General features: G+C 42.9%; 1 protein-coding gene across 2 annotated transcripts in view; it reads right to left on the reverse strand.

Annotated features, from left to right (window-relative positions):
• Positions 1-14,993, reverse strand: part of LOC125879618 (protein kinase C-binding protein NELL1-like) — a 455,619-nt gene extending 440,626 nt beyond the window's left edge. For both annotated transcript variants that reach the window (XM_049561591.1, XM_049561583.1), the window contains exons 1-2: positions 14,709-14,993; positions 14,102-14,230 (exon numbers count right to left, since the gene is read on the reverse strand). In XM_049561591.1, the coding sequence (XP_049417548.1) occupies positions 14,102-14,230; positions 14,709-14,757 (178 nt within the window). In that variant the 5' untranslated portion in view covers positions 14,758-14,993. The remainder of the gene's footprint in view (positions 1-14,101; positions 14,231-14,708) is intronic.
• Positions 14,994-19,197: the final 4,204 nt, after the last annotated feature.

A 19,197-nucleotide genomic window follows, 5' to 3' on the forward strand; every position in this document is an offset into this window, starting at 1 on the left:
CAATATATCTTTTTTGGATGAAAGCTCAATAGGAAAACATCATTTTCATCATTTTTTTTTCATATTGATTATTAGAGATAATTATCATGACATATAATGTAATAATGCTGCCAGTCTGAAGAGTATCCTGATGATGACTGAAACCTGAAGAAACCACGTGTCATTTGTAAAACTTTAGAATACAATCTATTAACATTAGGGCTGCCCCTGACTGAGAATTTTCTAAGTCGCATTTTTCTCCGTCTCCACAGTGAAAAGTTGTGGATGGTACCAATGGAACCGTTCCGTACCGTCTCCATGTTTGGTCCCCCCTCTGTTGGGGTACCTAGCACACAGATCTGGTACTAAAAGGTGGAGCTGTGAACACTGCAGTCTGATTGGTCAGTAGAGGACGGTCACTCTGCTCAGGGCTGAGTTGTGTCTGGTTTTGTAACCACTGTTCATACTGTGGCAGGTTTTGTATTAGTAAACTTTAACTATAAAAATAAATGATGTTTTGCTGCCTCTTGCCACAGCTATAGTCTGAGAAAAAAAACTCATTTCACTGGGCCGACTGCCGGCACCTTTTAAGGTGGAACATTTACTTGTAATGTTACTCAATGCATGAGTTGACGACATGAATCCTTTAGGACACCTTAAATTTCAATTCAACTTCGACCATCACTTTAGTTTTTATTGTCTCTCATGGATGACACAGACGTTTCAGTGGATCTTCAAGCTCAAGCATTTAAAAAATATATATTAATTTCAACCAGGTTATGTGAGCTGTATATATTCTAATCCTGACTTGGAGGGAAAAAAAGCATCGTGGAGCGTCGACTAAATGCACAAACCTGCTATTTTTACATAGTATGCTACAATAATATAATGTTCTGTTTTGTTCTTAAATTGTCAGCATGCAATCTCTTTCTGCAGACAATATATGAGGTGCAGACGTTCCATCTATGTCAAATACAGCAAGTGCCTAGACCCAACTAAGGGTCTAGGCACCATGTCTGATGGGTTATTTTTGGCTCCTAAGGTACCTAGGCGCAGCTGAGTGGTGGAGGGTGTCAGGTTCGGTGACGGGAGGATCTTGTCTCTGCTTTTTGTGGATGACGTGGTCCTCCTAGCTCCATCGAACAGTGACCTCCGGCTCTTGCTGGGACGGTTCGCAGCCGAGTGTGAAGCGGCTGGGATGAGAATCAGCACCTCCAAGTCTGAGGCCATGGTCCTCAGTCGGAAAAGGGTGGATTGCCCACTCCAGGTCAGGGGGGAGGTCCTGCCTCAGGTGGAGGAGTTTAAGTATCTCGGGATCTTGCTCACGAGTGAGGGTAGGATGGAGTGGGAGATTGACAGGCGGATTGGGGCAGCGTCAGCAGTGATGCAGGCGCTTAACCGGTCCGTTGTGCTGAAGAGGGAGCTTAGCCAGAAAGCGAAGCTCTTGATTTACCAGTCGATCTACGTTCCAACCCTCACCTATGGTCATGAGCTCTGGGTAGTGACCGAAAGAATGAGATTGCGAGTACAAGCGGCCGAAATGAGTTTCCTCCACAGGGTGGCTGGGCTCAGCCTTAGAGGTGAGGAGCTCAGACATCCGGGAGGGACTCGGAGTAGAGCCGCTGCTCCTCCACATCGAAAGGAGCCAGTTGAGGTGGTTCGGGCATCTGGTAAGGATGCCTTCCAGACGCCTCCCTTGGGAGGTGTTTCGGGCGTGTCCAACCGGGAGGAGACCTTGGGGCCGCCCCAGAACACGCTGGAGGGATTACATCGCCCAGCTGGCCTGGGAACGCCTCGGGGTTCCTTCAGAAGAGCTGACGGAAGTGGCTGGGGAGAGGACTGTCTGGGCTTCTTTGCTGAGGCTGCTGCCCCCGCGACCCGGACCCGGATAAGCGGAGGACGACGAATATGAGTACGAGGGTACCGTACCGAAAGTGTATAGAGAGAAAGAAACGGTATGGAATGTAACAAGGGCCTCCTGCCCAGAACTGATTAAAAAGCTTTGCAGTTTTGTTGTATGGTCCTTTACTATTAGGGCCACCAGTCCACCCCTAATTTACTAATTTCGGTGGCCGACTGTGGTTTTAAGCAAGAACTGCCTCATCTTCCAGGTCCTACATCACCACTCAGTACACATACTTAATATACAGAGCAGATCCGTAGGGGCAAAGGTGAGATGTTGAAATTACAGTTCTCGAGATATCTAGCTGACAGACACACAGGCAGACAGTGAAGGCAACAACTTGTTTTTTTCCTTTGCTAATCAGTAACCTGTTGATTAAGTGTTTACATGTAGAATTTATGAGCCAATTAGCGTTGATTCATTAGATCAAATGTGTGGTAAAATAGTTGTATAACACATGAAAGCAAGGCAGACGTGCTGTTCCACACACACAGCATCTGGTGAGGTATCAGATCAGAGTCTTAACTACACACTCCCTGAGATGACAGAGACGAAAACATACACCATTACAGATAATTAGGAGTTCTCCTATTCAGTGTTTTCAAGACAGTAATCATTGTAATCAGCAGTAATCGCCGTGCCCTGCCTCAATTCAGGCTTAAAAACTTGAGGGAATCATTTATCCCCATTTGCAATTAGAGGCTATCATTATTACAACTCTTCATCATTAAAAACACTTTTGTAGTCTTCGCTGATGAATCATTATCGGGAACATTTATCTGCATGATGTATCATTTTTCTTTTGGTCAAAATGGCAACAACAAAGCTCTATCATAATTCCCCTTCTGCTGTCATGTTATTAAGAGTTTTGGTGTAAACTCCTCACCTCAACCTGCTTCATCTGTTTATGTTTCATGCTCAGATTTCCTATTGTACCATTCATAGAGGAGTATCAGTATCAACATCCAGGGGAGATTGATACTGAGAAGTGAATTGCCTCTTGCTTTAACCCCAACTTGGTTTCAGTAGTCAGGTTGAAAGGGGTGGTGTAAACCTTTAATAATCCGTTCATGTGAAAACTTTAGCACCAAATAACAATGTAAACACTTAATCCAATCATTACACTCGGGTGCAAATAACTGTATTCTTTCTGCACATGACTGCCCCACATGGAGTACAGGTTACATCGCTTCTGGGAGGGACAAAAACATGATGGTGGCAAAACAAAAACGGTCAATCTAAACAACGAACAGCAACATCAACTTATGTTAAATGAATAAACATGATGGGAAATAGCCACCAGCTAATGTTAGCTGCATGCTCATTACGGCATGGCTTTCTATTTGATTCCTTTTAACGTCAAAGAGCCTTGTGAATTTTTAATAGATGCGAGAAGCAGCTAGTAGTATTAAAATTTTCACCTTGTAACGTAACGTTAACGTGAAACAAAGTTATTGAGATATGTAGCATTAGCTTACCTTAGTGTACAGTTAAGGTTACATATTACAAAAAGGGAACAGCAAATACCATGAGGCATGGTAATGCACATCCCATCGGATCATTTTATCAAGTGTATGTGTGGGCTATGCATGTAAGCAGTTAGGCTGGAATCTCCAATCAGAATGATTTTAATCAGGTTAAAGAAATTAAGCTCAGCGTCTTCCAATCAGCTGACTATGGGTGTTCCCTCTCCAGGTTAGCCAATTAAACGTTGCCATGTTGCTGCTACTCTAAATCTGTCCTCCTCTCAGCTGTCATTTTAGGCCGAATCATTGCACCCTCCTCCACCTCATTCACCTCCAGTCACCTTATCCAGATCCTCAGCTCCTTCTTCAGCTCATCTCATTACCACCACCAGCGTCTAGACTCCAGTCACTGGAGTCACATGTTTAGAGCCATGTTAACTTTGAGTAAGCTTTGACTCATTTTAATATAATTCCTCACCACTGTTTCTTTTACTAAACCTAACCTCTGTAAATTTACTTGGCTAAACCTATCCTCCATAACTTCATGGTAAATACCAGGGGTCGGGTTAACCGGATATTCTCGGTCATTGACCGTTTTTCTACAACAATGACCGGAAAATCTGAAGGCCGTCGGTCATTTTGACCGGTTGCAATTACCACCCCTGCCCACCACCCCGGCAGCGGAGTGCACAGTCAGTGCTTTAAGTGGCTGCCGTTTTCACACCGCAGAGAAAAGGTCATTCATTTGCTTCATGTAGTGTTGTTGACATAACGCCCTGGACACACCGGATGCGGAACCGAGGCACAGCGCCCAGCAGCGGAGGCAGTGTTTATAATTTAAAAAAACACAACAGTGCATAACCGAACACATTTTTCAATACCATAATCACTTCATTACAATTTTAATTTTGTGTCACCGAGCCTACAGGCATAACTCCATAACACCCTGGACACACCAGGCGTGTTAGTGACGCGTTAGTGTCGTACGGTATGTCCAGGGCAAAGCCTAATGGCATGGGTGTGTGGATGGCTGTTCATCTTTTCGTTCATGTCCTTATTAATGGACACTTTATAACTTGCTTGTTGGATTCATTAAAAATGAACGAATGAAAACTAAATGTATTTGAATATCTTTATTATCATTTAAAAACAAAAATTAAAATGACTGGTAAAAATAGATTATGACCGGATTTTTATGACCCTGTCGGTCAAAATGACCAGCGACGAAAAAGTCTAGTGCAATGTCTGGTAAATACATAACTGTATGTTAAGGAAGTAACGCCATTTGTGGGGCGCTAACTTGTAGGCATTGTTCATGAGTATATCATACGAACTGTTCTATGAGAATACATTGCCATTGTGTCTGCACTGGATATTGTTTAATTGTTTCATAGGTTTACTTTTTGCTTAATTAACCCGGGAAGTGATGGACAATGTTGCAATGAGCATACAGGTGATATTATATATTTTTCTTATTGTCAGCTAATTCCATGACCCATGACCCAAACCAACAATGAACCAATCCTAGTATGTTTTGTTCGTGTGATGAAAGCATTAAATAACCTGATCCTTTTTACCACAGAGCTCCAATTTTGTCCAAAATCAATTAAAAACTCATCAAGCCACAAAGTTTCTGAAGGTAAAAAGGTTCAAAATTCTAATGAACGGGCTAATCAAAGCATAAAAGCACAGTTCAAAGGTGAGCTCAGTTCCTTATTCAGTATGAGGCAGAATGCAGTCTGCCTTGACACGCATTTTCAGACTTCTGTCTTCAAGACATTCAAGACACAACACAAGAAATATCTTTTTTGTTTGACTGAGGCTCCCGCAGTTTGGGCTTAGATCATTTTGCCTCTTTGTAGCTGTGTTAGTAAAATAAGTTCAACTTTAAAAAAAAACATCTCTTTTCTGTGAGACAAATAGAACTGGCCCAGGCCCATAACTGATTTTTGAAGCTGTGTTTATAGTTGAAATTTAGAGCGCTCACATTATTTTGTCTACCTCCTGTACATGTAATCCTGGTTGGGGTTTTAGGGGGCAGATTGGTAATGTGCTGGCTGCACTGCAGATCCCTTGTTTGAGAAACATTCATTTTTCCTTTTCAATTGTGAGCAATTGCAGAAATTGAGTGATTTCAGAGTTGCCAATTTTGCTGTTCATAACACCTATTTTAGCTTACACAATATATATTTCTCCCACAACAATAAGTGTTCTACAACAGCCTAACAGAAGAGGCAGCTGCCGCCACTTGTGGACTGATCCAGAAAAAATGCTGGATAGGAGACCTCTGTGTTGACCTCTGTTTTACCTCTCTGCTCTGTGTGGCGTGATGGAAAATTGGAAGTTCCAGTCTTCAAATTTTGACTAAAATCTACAGTGTAGCAGTTCAATCACAAGTTTGTATTGTCAGCTGAGGAGAGTTAAAGTAATGGTGTTCTGACTTTCTTCATCCAGGTCACAGATTCACTCAAGCCAGAGCTGTGAGTGAACAATTTGGGAGCCAGGTCTTAGACTTGGAACCTGATGCCAAAACAAGGTTTATGATCAAGATCATAACGGGCAACATTATATTTGCTCAGGAGACCATTAGTGGAACTAGAACCAGATAAAACAAACAATACTGCATTTTAATTGTCACAGTAAGGCAAGTCCCAATTTGCTAGAAAAACTTTCAGTAGTTTGCTGAATCCAGTTTAATTGTTGAAGCAACATTTGCTGACTTACACACAGAAGGTAGTAACCTCCCGCTGACACTGATACAAGTTGCTCTTCATTTGGATCTGAGCACTTTTTCAGTTCATTTTTGTCTGCAGGTCAGCTCTACTCTTTGTGAGAGAAATGCTAAAGAAGCTTACTGCAGTTTGAAAGAATCTCAAACCCCTGATAAACCATCAAGGTGAGCAATGCTTTTTTTCCAGTGCTGACACTGATGCAAAACTTGTTCCTGCACAGGCTCTGTTAACAGTTGCTAACAGTACAACACACCCCAGGGGTCCCGCCCACATGGAAATGCAGCATCATTTCAGGCAGAATGTTTGTGTATGGAATCACAATATCACTCATGTCAACTAGAGTTGATTGTAGTGTTGTAGTACTCGAGATCAGTCTTGGTCTCAAGACCATTTTTTGAGGGTCTTGGTCTCGTCTCGGCATCGAGGGCATTTTTACTCGGTCTTGGACTGGGCGGACTTGGGTTTTTTGAACGAGACCTGTCGAGACCACCACTGATGCTTTTTGTCCGTGCTTTACTGATAAGAGTGAAAAAGACCACCTCAAAAACAGCTAATAACTTCAAATCACTGGTAGCATAAAGATTTCCCCCAGCTGCAGCTGCTACTTGCCCGGTGTCAGTGTGAGTGACTGACACGCCCCCTGCACACAGAGGATGGAGACGGCAGGAGGAGAGGCTGTGTGAACTCTAAGATTTGTTTCATTGTGCTCTGCAACAACGGAGCAGATATTGTTTTTGTTGTTATATTAATTTAACCCTATAGGCCCGAACCACACATAGTGCGTCCAAATTCACACCTGTTCTTCTCTACTGATTTTCTCCGTGACCGTCATAGCGAGAAGCCACGCATATCACGCGAAATAGCGGAATTATAGCTTTCCGACAAGGCCAAGCACTTGTCGGTAGTCCAATGTTTTCACAGCAAAAAAAATGATAAAGTTACACTAACATGCTGTATAACAGAGCTTTCTTTTCTATTGGATGGATTACTCACGAATGCAGGCTCACATAGAAATGCCATGTATATCACATGAAAGCGCAGGACCACACACATCATTGTGCTGTCATCCCATCACGCTATAAATCCAGATTAATTGTCTACAAAATAAAAACCTGACGAATTTCTTTACGATTCATTATACAGATCTTGTTGTCAGTCACTTCATATAGTGAGGAATATCGTATCTTACCACGTCTTAGGCTTGCGTGTGTTTCTCCCTGTCTATCCACATTTGTAGTCCGGCTTTCAAGAATATATGCATAGCTGTAGTTAATGTTATTTCAGTGTGTTTTCAGTTCAGTTCATTAATACCTTTGTCTATAAAGCTTTTAAACAATGGCAGTTAAAGCCAGAACTTGCATATGATTATAACAATTTGCATATTTGCATTTTTGTAGAGGTATTTTTGGCATATGATGTTACTTACTTATCTTTTTGTGTTTCCTATTGACAAGTCAATATTAAAGCCAATGTTCCCTGAAAAAAGGAATTGGATTTTCAGTCTTTCCAGTAAGTACATTTTGTGTGGAGGGTTTTAAGCCTGTTTTTTTGTAATTAAAATTCACATTATCACAGTTAACTATAGCTGTAAATGCACCTTGCTAACCAAGCTTGCAGCTGGTGTTAGGGTTAGCTCCACTCTCATACAAATATGGTCACTTCTCCCTCCAAAAATCAAAGATGGTGGCAACCAAAACGCCAGACTCGAGGCACTGGAAACAGAAATCCAAAAACCAATAGATGAGGTCACAGTGGCTATTTGTCCTGTCGCGATGTGCGATAAGTCGGTTAATTGCACGGTGAACTAAAAGGGACACGGTAACTTTTCCGGCTGCGATTAATTGCCATATTCATGCATGTTTGTTTTCCTTAAGACTGGACGACAAGAGCGTTCACTGCCGTGCATCATCTGGCAGCCAGGTGAGTTGGTTCATTAGCGTAATGAACGGAGAGGAAGCTCTTGTCATCGAGTGTCTTTGTCTCTGTGGGGGAAGCGGGGCTATGGGCTACACACACACACACACACACAGACAGTGCAATCTTCATGATGGGGAGACGTGACGGAGAGAAAAACAGAGAGTTGAGCGTAAGAGAAAGGCAGGGAACTTGTTCCTAAACCAAATGCCACGGCCCCTGTGTGGGAGTGTTTTGGATTTAAACCAAATGACAGAGGGGAGCCCAGTAATTTGGACGAGCCAGTGTGCCGGGTTTGTTCTAAAACCATCTCAACAAAAAGAGCGAATACGACCAACTTAACTGCACACCTGAGAGTGAGAGACTGGGAGTCTATTTATAAGGTCTTTATTTATTTATTTTGGTATTTTTACATGTTTTTTCGGATATTTAAATTAAATTTTTTGCATTCCTAAATATTCTTGTTAAATAAATGTTTATTTCTCTTTAAAAGGGTGTATTTGCATCAGCATGCCTTTATTATCATTACATACGTTCAAAAATGGTCGAACAATAATAAAAATGATCTTAAAAGCACAATATTATGCAATATTATCGCTTATCGCAATAATTTCTGGTGCAATTAATCACCCAGCAAAATCTGTTATCGTGACAGGCCTAGTGGCTATGTACATTTTATATAGCCAGCGGATAACACACAAGTACCTGTAGAACAGCCCTGTGTGGCTGTAGCTTCATATCATAAAGGCACAGACAGAAGAGTGGTATCACAAGAAAGCAATTTTGAACTATTACTGAGAGTGCTGTAATTTATAGTTCAAATGTACACTCTCCTCAGACTGCCCCAGCAACCTCGACATCAGTGAATGATTCCTAGATTTCCTGGAGTGGTTCGAGACAGCATGAAGCAGTTTGCTTTCAACAGACTTTTGTATATAAAAGGAACAAATGCAACAGCAATCAAAGAGCCAGAGTCAACAAAACTTATGCCCCTTTCTTTAAACTCAAGACTTGTTGACTTTGGTTGCCTCATTGCATCCTGGTCCATTTTCCACTGTTTTCTCTCTTACAGAGGATTTCTTTCTGTATGGTTGTTAAACATCAATGCAAAGAGTCTGAACTAGAAAATAAAAAGCCCTCACTGACTGACACCAAAATCTGACATGTGTAGTTGATGCTTTTGATTGTTGACATTTTCTCTGCAATTAAACTCCACTGTAGTTTGCTCAACATGTTGATGTCGCTTCACATGCCACATTTGGCCAGTTAGTCATAGGGATAACAATAAACACAAAGGATGAACCCCAGAAATGCAATGTGCATCGACTACAGCTCTTACTGGAGAGCAGCCAGGTGTTTCAGTGTGGATTTCTGCTTTAAATACGGTTGGGAGAAAAAGTTTTGATTGGAATCGACAGGAGGGTCGATTAAACGTTAATTAGGGACCATTTCAGTCCTAAAACCAGACTGCGGAGTTGTTACATGTTAAGGATAATTGGTCTAAAAGGCCGATAGGAGGCGTGTTTATAGATCTCAGGGATATCGGGATCAAGGCTGCATTTGTTTCTACCATTTAACTGTTTAACATTAATGATTTTGAGTAAGATAGTCGATGGAGAGCAGAGGGATCTATAGTGACCAGACAGGTGCACAGATAGCAAAGCACTGTTCATTGAAACAGTACTCAGGGAATTCAAATGACTAGTAAATAACAAACTACTATAACAGACTTTGAGGGCTGTGATTGGAAATATGTGTCTGAATGCTGTGATTATAGAAAGCAAGGAGCAACTTCACATTAAATGAGGGAATATTCCTTGAAAGCTGAATATCGTACTTTGTTTCTTGTCATGTGACAATTAGCCAAACCACATTTCATCAAGCTTATGATTCAATACCTTCAAACACAATCAAGGTCATCCAGATCTTTAAACACAACTGACCATTGTCAAACTCCGTCACAGTCACATCAATAAAAATATCATTCAGTACAAATACAGTATCTCAGTATTCAAGTATCTGTCGAGAGGTATTTACAGCCATGACTGCAGTCTGGTGAGACTTATGTCCATGTCTTTATCTTTATACAGTTTTTTGAGGTTTCTCACCTGGCAGCTGTAACTCTGCCTCTATTTCCTTCCATGCTTTGTCCTTCTTTACATGATCATGGTCAGGGCTGGAGGACACATCATACAGGCAAGGCTTCTGCTGCCACAGCTCCACAAGGTTTTCCTCTTTGCTGGAATCCCACACATTTCTTTTAGCATGTTGTACCTCCATGGCGAGCTGCTATCTGTTTGTTTGTTCAGAATTTTATACGAGGCTGTCTTTAATCTCAAGACCATGACAACGACCATCCTTGAACCCACAGTTTTAGGGCCACAACCAAAGATATCGACACATTTCTTTCACAATGGTCATATCTAGTTTTAGGCAGCCCAAAATCGCACAGTGGCTTAAATCGAAGGATCAGTACTCTGCACAGTGGACATTTTAGGACATCTCAGCTTGTCTAGCTCAACTCTACATTCTCAGATCTGGTTGCTGGGCGGTCCAAAACATACTCATTAAAAACACGTACCCAAATACAAGGTGCATAAACACTTGTCGTTTAGACCCAATCCAAAAAGAATCTGAGGACACTCACACTCAGACAGACCAGATGATAATTAGGCACTATTTGAAATCAGGTCAGCCCAAACACATCCAAATAGAAAAATGAACACCCAAACTGGCGGCAGCATGATGTGGCACCAATTAACGAGGAATCACAGTTGAAAGGAGGAGCAATACATGTCATTTTTTCCTACAACTCACATTTCACACTCCTGGTCTTTTTTCAGAAACACATTTTTCTCCTGTGGTGAATATAACATGATCAGAGCTGATTGTGTCTCTGCATGGATCCACTCTAGTGTTAGACATCTTGACACACAGACACATCACCAGCAGCAATACAACGGGGCCCTACAGTACCTGACCCACTTAGACTGATCATTTGGACACGGCCCCAGTGAGGTCCCAAGGCAGGTCTTGGATATAAGGCACCAAGTGGACATTTAGTTTAGCCTTACCTCGTTACTGAGCTGGGCGATATGGAGAAAATGTAATAAATTGTTTGGGACCAAATACCTCAATATCGATAAAGTGATAATATTATAAACTTGAGTGTTGGTGCCTTCACAAAATATTCACAAATTTTTGATAAATAATCAATGATCAATAGCTTGAGCTGAACATAAAGCCCAGTTCAGACCAAAGATTTACCAGCTGAATCACGAGATGAATCATGAAACTACTTACAATGCGCCGTTCTGCAACGTTCTTAAAACCTGCCGGTTCGCACCAGTGCAACTAGATGAGACTGTGAATCATCTCATCATCAGCCGGCTTGAGTCGAGCTCAGTCGGCCAGCTCACACCGCTGCAACTTCTCTCTGCAACATTCTATAACAGTTTCATCTCGTTGTGAATCATTGGTCTGAACTGGGCTTGAGCAAAGTCAAAGGCTGAGCCAAGAATGTCTGCACCAGATTTCATGGTAACTCATCCAAAAGCTGTTCAGTTATTTGTCACATTTCCAAGAACTGAGCACCCTTTTTGCAGTCTTATAAGGAAAGAACGGTACGATTGAAGCGCCAGCATCTTTTTGAAGTTGAGATATTTTACTAAGGACCAAACTGACAGAGCAACAGACTCAACACGTACCCACAGTGGGATACCAAAATACAAACTGATAACCACCATTAAAGAGGTTTTAAACCTAAATCAACATTGAGATGAAGGGGGGTCTTAGTAATGAGGTTGACAATCTGGGCTCCAATGTAGGATGAGAAACTAGGTCACCCCCCTCCTGGATGAACTAACTTTATTCAGTATATCACACAAGTGCCCACAATGCAGACAAATCCTGTTATTGAAAAGTACCAACTGTAACAACAAATATCTTAGCAATTAGCTGAGCTTTGTTCCCCGCTATCATCGCGCAGTGGGGGAATATTACCATATTTCTTTCTTTTCATCACAAGATTGGATCACACGTTCAGATAAGGACCTTAAAGAAGAGGCAGCACTCGTCTGCCTCTCCTCAAACTGGCTTTCACTCAGCGCACTGGTGCATAATTCTGGTGAAAACGTAAGAGAAGAGATGCTAAAATCTATTTTCTAAAGCAAACCATCTGTTGTTTGTAAATCACTGGCTAACTGGGAGACTGGAGTGACTGGTCCCAGTGACCAGCCAAAGACGCTGCCAGAGTCCTCTCTTTCTCTCTCAGTGCTATCGACACTAATTGGAACACTACATTGCCCTTTTTCCGAGCCATTTGACCAGCGTTACACGTTTTCCTACGCATTTTTTGCAATCAGATAGATGAAATATGTTACTGAGCTCAGTGTACAACATGATTGCATAAAGCGTACATAAATCAACTTGAATAATCACTGACCCAATCAGCCACAAAGGCTCCAGCTCAGCTTCTACTACACAGGTAATCACGAGCTGTTTGTTGCCACCTGTAAGACCATCAACTCTTTCTTCTGAAAGAGCGGATAGTTGCTGCAACTTTGGCTCATCTGGGCCACAGGGCTATGAAAGCAGCTCAAGGGTGGGTGAAGTGTCAAAATAGGTCACAACACAAGCAACCTCTCCAACACTCACAGGTCCAGTTTTCCTGACTGGATTAGCCTCCAGTTTCCCACACTATCTGGCTGCTGCACCTCGACCCTGGGAGCCTAGAAACCGTAGGGAGAGCATCTTGGAGTAGGAGTGTGTGAATGCGAGTGTGTATCCAGTAAAAAGTGAGGTTGTGCAGCCTGTATGGCCTCCAGCACTGAATCTTGGACGGCTTCACCTCGGCGGAGTCGGCCAAGCTGCCCTGCCTTCATTCATACAGAGCCAGTGGCACAGCGAGCCAAGCACTCTAGAAAATAAAACCACACGCACACACACACACACACGCAGAGAACGCTACCACTCTGCCGATATTCAACACCCAGTGCTGCTTATTTGGGATTCAAGCTGCCGGTGTTTGTGCCAGTATCTCTGAATTTGAATATTTCCATGCCAGAAAAAGTAAAAGAGACTCAGTGTTTCTCCCCAGGATTGCTTTTCTGTCCAGGTTGGAACAGCACTGAGCCATGATGAGACAATAAGTCTCCAATGAGAATTTAATGAGAATCTCATTCATAGTGCCTTCGAATTTCAAGGTGTTAAAAAACACCTTGCAAAGTCTTGAATACAATAATAACATTTCCATTAAAGTTTGTTTTTGGCAGTTTCTCTGTAGTTGCAGCCAAGCGGGAAAGAAAACACAGAAAAGTCTCTCGAACAGTCCTTCGCATATCTTTGTCTTCCTCTACCTTCTCTCACTGTATCCCTCTCTTTCCTCTTTCTACTCTCTAATAATTCACCTCTGCTTAAACCTGAGGGCACGACAAGTCCCACCAAACACAGAGTCCTTTGCAGAGTGCAGAGAAGCAAGTGAGCAAAGCAAAGTTATCTTCTGACACTGATAAGCCACCTCACCTTAAATATGAGACACTGTTATGTCACTGTTATTCTCCTATTAGGATTTATGCCTTTGACATTTATCTATAATAATGATAGTGGTTTTCTTTTTCTTTGAGGCTCTGAAGCAGCCACCACATGCTGTGTGCCCTTCAGGGTTCTCACACCTGATATCCAATAAGCACCAGTTGTTGGGATTACAAAACGCCGGATGCCATTGGAAACAGTGCAAGTGTTGTAGAAATTCTACACAGAGAGCGCTCATGCGTGTCCAGAAAGATCCCGGGCATCTGCTGCTCGGGACGAATTAAATGTGGAGTAATTATGAGAGGAGGCTCCCCGGAGTGCTCCGTCTCAGCATCCCGGCTAATACTGTGACACCAAAAAGGTGTGGCGCTGCGTGGCTTTGCTCACACTAACTAATGAAACAAAAGGGCGTGCGTGCGTGCGTGCGTGCGTGCGTGTGCGTGTGTGCGTGTGTGCATGTGTGTGTGTGTGTGCGCGCGCGCGCGCAGCCACCACACAGAAGACAAAGACATTTCTGAACTTGAGACGCGCGACTAATGAGGAGGAAATTGTCAGCGTGCGTGTTTGTGCGTTACCTCGAAATAGGAAGGCTTTGCTGCTGTTGTGAAGCCCCGCCACTTGGGTAATTCCATAGGTGGCATTTGCCAGGTCAAGTTCATTGATGATATCAATCTGGTAGTCTTGATCTGATCCGAAAGCCAAAGCTGCGGAAGAGAGATGAAGGTTAGAGGATGTGAAGCGGTGTGTTCACAGCCCGCTGAGAGGATTAAACCTGACAGGGTTTTAACTAAATTCATTTTGCAAACAGACACTGATTGTGTGAATAGTTGTGTGGGGAGGAAAAGTCGCGCTGTTTTCATTTCCACGCAGTATTGATCATCCTGCCCACTAAAATGCACCGTATGTGCCCGCAGCCAACACCTGTGTTCTCCGCGGGCTGTAGGTGCACTGTGCGCGCACGGTGAGGCAAAAGGTGTCATCTCTTTTTACCACGTCTTGTGTTAAAATATCAACTCAACAAACTGCATGTGATTGAAAACAATGCGCTGCAGCCCGGAGACACTACCAAACAAATCGGACATGCTGGCGCGCAAGGTGAGAACTGAGAAAGCGCAAAACACGTTAAGAAGCGCGTGTCACTCGCAACAGCATCCCCTCGTGTGCCACGCGGCTTGTGCTTACCTGGTTTGGTAAAAAAGAAAAGGGATAACAAAGCCACGTAAATATCCATTTGTGTTGGAGTTTGCGCTGTACAGAGTCCTCAGCCGTGCGCTCCGCTGCGTATCCACACTAACCCGCTCTGGTCCGTCTGGCGCTGAGCACCCCTCTCACCTCGACTGGATGTGGAGGAGGAACGGAGGAACGGTCCACATCACAGGAGCAGGGGTTCCTTCACTGCAACGCAACATCAGTTTGCAGCGTTTGAGTGCGTCCAATCGGTCTCTGCGTGGCAACAACAGTGACAGGCGTCCGCGTTTATTCAGGACATATTTTAAACTGTGCTGCGGACGGAAAATTTGAGAATATTCTCAGCCATCAATGTGCAAAGTTCCCCCCGTTCAGACCACAGAAACTTCCAATTTTGGAGGTGAGAAAAAGGCTTTTCAAAGGAAAGTCGGTGAGGATGTGGGAATTCTCTGTAATAGATAGGTAGGCTGCTCTCACTTGTCACAGTGGAGATTATTCAAAGAATTTCCACTCATGTCTCACGGGGCAAATTAACAACACTGCAGTTGACAAAGTAGAACAGATTTCATTAACTGTGTGGAGATACTACAGCCTGCAGGCTTGACGTTTGCTCTGTGTGAGGAGTTAAAGTACAGGCACCAAAAAGGAGTCCTGCATCACCTCTTTGCTTCAGACAGCATCACCCCCACATCACTTCCTCCAGCTCCAAAATCGACCTCTCCTCCTCCCATCTCCTCATTGCCTCAAAGAATCCCTGGGATTTATAAGCACTGCTGCTCTGGTCCTCTCTCCTCTGGGGCTTGTCCTTATTGAGAACCATTAATCATAGCCCTCTGCTGCCTGCCTCTAATTTGTGTACATTGTCAGGTTGTCTGGGTTACCTGCATCAACACAAACCAGGGAGGGAGAGAACAGTGGTGTCTGCTTAGTGATTATGGCAGTTAGACAATGTGCACCGCCTGCTCCGCCCTTGCAAGTGTGCTCTACACCAGGGATGGTGTTATGTGTGCGTTGGGATGCAGGTCACTGTTCCATGCTCTCAAATTAGACTGTAAACAATAGCAGCATTCTGCAAGCACTGATCCAGAACCAAAACATTTGAAGGGGGGAAAACACATTATATGAGTGTTGCAGAGCAGCGAGGAGAAAGGGGAAAGAAGGGGAATTTGAATTGTTTTTGGGCAGGCGATGAGGCAACATCATTTCTGCCTTTTGGGCTTTTAATAAGTTTAAAAAAGAAGCAATTAAGTGTCTCAAAATTCCATTTCTCTCCACTTTCTGTCTCTTCATACACATCAAGATCATTGATGAAATTATCTACTGAAGCACAGCAGATGTACACCAAGGCTCCTGTAACCAGCCACAGCCGGCCGAGGAAAAGCAAAGACAAAACTAAATGAATACAGATTTTATTGAATCCTAATTCAAGGACTTTTCTCTGTCTTCTTCAGCTTTGCAAAAAAAAACAAAAAACCCAGTCACCAAAATAAATGTTGGCAATGTAAGTTTCTGCACACTACGAAAATGTTACATTTGTGCAAAGCAGACATGTTGAAACTTTACGTCTTAATTTTCAGTCTCATGCTGCAGGTAAAGAGATATTTCACTACTGGAAAGATGGACTTGAAAAGGTGAATGTTACATAAGTAAGATGGTTGAAAAGTGGAGGTTACATAAGTTTCAGCAGGGTTTCAGTGACTACATTTAAACATGTAGTTAGGACCTGCTTTGCATTTAAATGAAGTAGTTTAATGCTGTTGAAAATTTTAACCTGAACATCTGAAAAACACCACACCGAGAATACAAATGAAACTCAGTTGAAGTTTAGTCATTAAGGCTACTTTTCATTTTCTTACTCTCTCTACTGATGCTTTTTCTTTCCTGCCTCCAACTCATTCAGGTAACTGAGGGTGTTTTCCCTATTCACTTAAACCCATCTGATTTTGGCATGACTTGTGTGCAGTCTTGTTTCTGTCAGAATTTAAAAATGTTCTTTTCTGTGCCTCTGTCAGCTGTCATTTCATCGTGCAGCCCATGGGACCCACATCCACCCCTTCACCTCCAGTTTGAGACGACTACCAACTGAAACACTACAACATACAATCTACCTTTGTGGTAACTGTCACATTAAGTGTCTGACTTTGCTGCTGTCTTGCTGATAGGGTCACCAGATCTATCTCAATCTTTAGAAAGCAGTTCTTTTTCTTGTAAGTGTGAGAACTTGGTGTTTTCATCAGGGCCGGATCCCAAATATCTTACAGCTTTGTATCCATCCAATACACGCAGGAAGCATCGATCCATCTGATCTTCAGCTGAAGGCTAAAGGGATATTCCTATGTAGTGCATGACATGGCAACCAATTCAGCCATTACTCTTTAACATAAAAGAGGAATCTTGGCAACTGACCTTTTCTAAGTCTCGCCCCTTTTTGCATTGTGCTTCAATAACAGCTGAGCAAACTTGGTACCCGGCAGACTTTCAGACAAAGTGCCACTAAGTGGTTTGATGATTTAACGTCAAACTTTTGCAATGGCCTTCTCAATTACCGGGGGTCTCCTTTATTAACATTGCAAACGTGCACAAAACGAGATCTCAAGGAGGTGTACGCCACTTCCAACAGATAAAAGCAGACTTGATGGGACAAACTTTGACCCATGCTTATGAACATTGTGGAGACAGGAAACTGGTGACGGTGGAAGCCTGATTGCAGACATTGGATGCGGTTACATGATGGCTTCTCATTCAGAATGAAATAAATCTGAATGAAATCATTCGGAATTAAAGTCTTTCCAGGTAGTTTACATGGGAAATAATCATTCTGAATGAGGGCTTACACGGGAGATCAGTTTAATCGCCTTTTAATCAGCTGTATTTGGGTCCGTGCAAGGTTTGGGGCAGGGAAGGTTTCTGATTGGATAGGAGGCAGGGCAGATGTTACGTGTTTACGTTTACCGGAAGAAAACACTGCAGTCCTCACTCCGGATAACAAGATGCTTGACGACGCCATTCTTAGTGCCTTCTTCAGGCTTGTTTTGCTTATATTCTTGAAGCAGCAGTACGACAACAACCTTGCTCTGCTAATGCTTCATCTGTTGAGCAGGAGAAGGGAGGTAGAAGGTCGAAGAAGGGCGATAGAAGACCGTGCTGTGGCGAATGGAAACAGGTGAGTGCAACGAGTCCGACTGCTCTATCTTAGCCCGTTGCTATGCGCGCTATATACGTCATTGCGCCAGAAGGGCAAGGAAACGAGCATGCGCAGAAAGACTGGAATAAACTTAAAGAGGAATGAGTGTATACAAGTGCGAGAAATTCTTTCATTCGGAATTAGAAACAGAATATTCCAGCCAAATTTCAATCGCATTGGCCATTTTCACTCCGAATTAGGTGTTTACAAGATCACTTTTAATAGGAATGAACTTTCATTCCGAATGAAAAGGGAATTAAACTGTCCATGTAAACGCACTCATTGTCAAATATTTTTTGGCGCACTCCATTTTTGGCTTTTGTTCATACATATATTTTTAGTATGAATCCTACGCATTGTTTTATAAATGAGGCCCCAGATCTCAACCAACACCTATGGGAGATTTTGCAGCAAAGCGTTAGACAGCGCTCACCACCACCATGGTTTGTCAAATCACCAAATGATGTAATAGCTTTTGGAAAATGGTGCTGCATCCCCTCCAGTAGAGCTGAAGAGATTTGAAGAATGACAAAGAGCACTGAGGCCTCGCTCATGGTGGAAAAAAAAAACAAAAAAAACATGCTGTGTTTTTCTTGAATTCGTCACCATTCTGTTTGTAACCTCAATTCTGAAAATACTCGCTTTTCATACAATTTAAGCCCAGCTGTGTCGTCAACAAATCAGTACTGACTGGGCTAAAATTGCACTGACTGGATATTTCTTGATACATATGCCTTCTGTTTCAGGGCTGTGCTGAATCTAAAGTGAACAAACAACGAAACAAAAAGAGACAGAGCGAGTCAGAGAGCGTCAGAGAAAGCATGGACTGGCAGCAACATAAATGTCAACAGGATTAGCTCTATAATTTAGTCCCATTCTCCAGATTGCAGGATTGCTGTGTGGCCCAGCTGTTTTCAATCTGTGCTTGTCAACACATTACAATGCCTGCCATCGTCCCGCATTCACACACCGTGAGGTCAGTAGAAGAGGGGCAACCAGCGGACCCTCTCTTATCAGGAAACAGGCGAGCGAGACATCCAATTGCGCACAAACAGAAGCGACCCCAAAACAGCACTCGGAAAGCTCATTCGCTATGGGTCTTAGCCGCCTGACGGAGATGGAGGCCAGAGTTTAGAGTTTGTTGGAGCAGAACAGGAGTCAAATTAAACCCACAGGAGGCGAGATGAGGCTCAGTTGCTGATGAGATAAATGGCATTCAACAGTGCTTCTATTTTACGTGATGGATCTCTTTGTGTTCCATCATATTCATTCCTGTCGTTACCTGACATGTCGGCCTGA

This window comes from Epinephelus fuscoguttatus, linkage group LG2 (assembly GCF_011397635.1).
Source record: "Epinephelus fuscoguttatus linkage group LG2, E.fuscoguttatus.final_Chr_v1".
NCBI classification, from domain to species: domain Eukaryota; kingdom Metazoa; phylum Chordata; class Actinopteri; order Perciformes; family Serranidae; genus Epinephelus; species Epinephelus fuscoguttatus.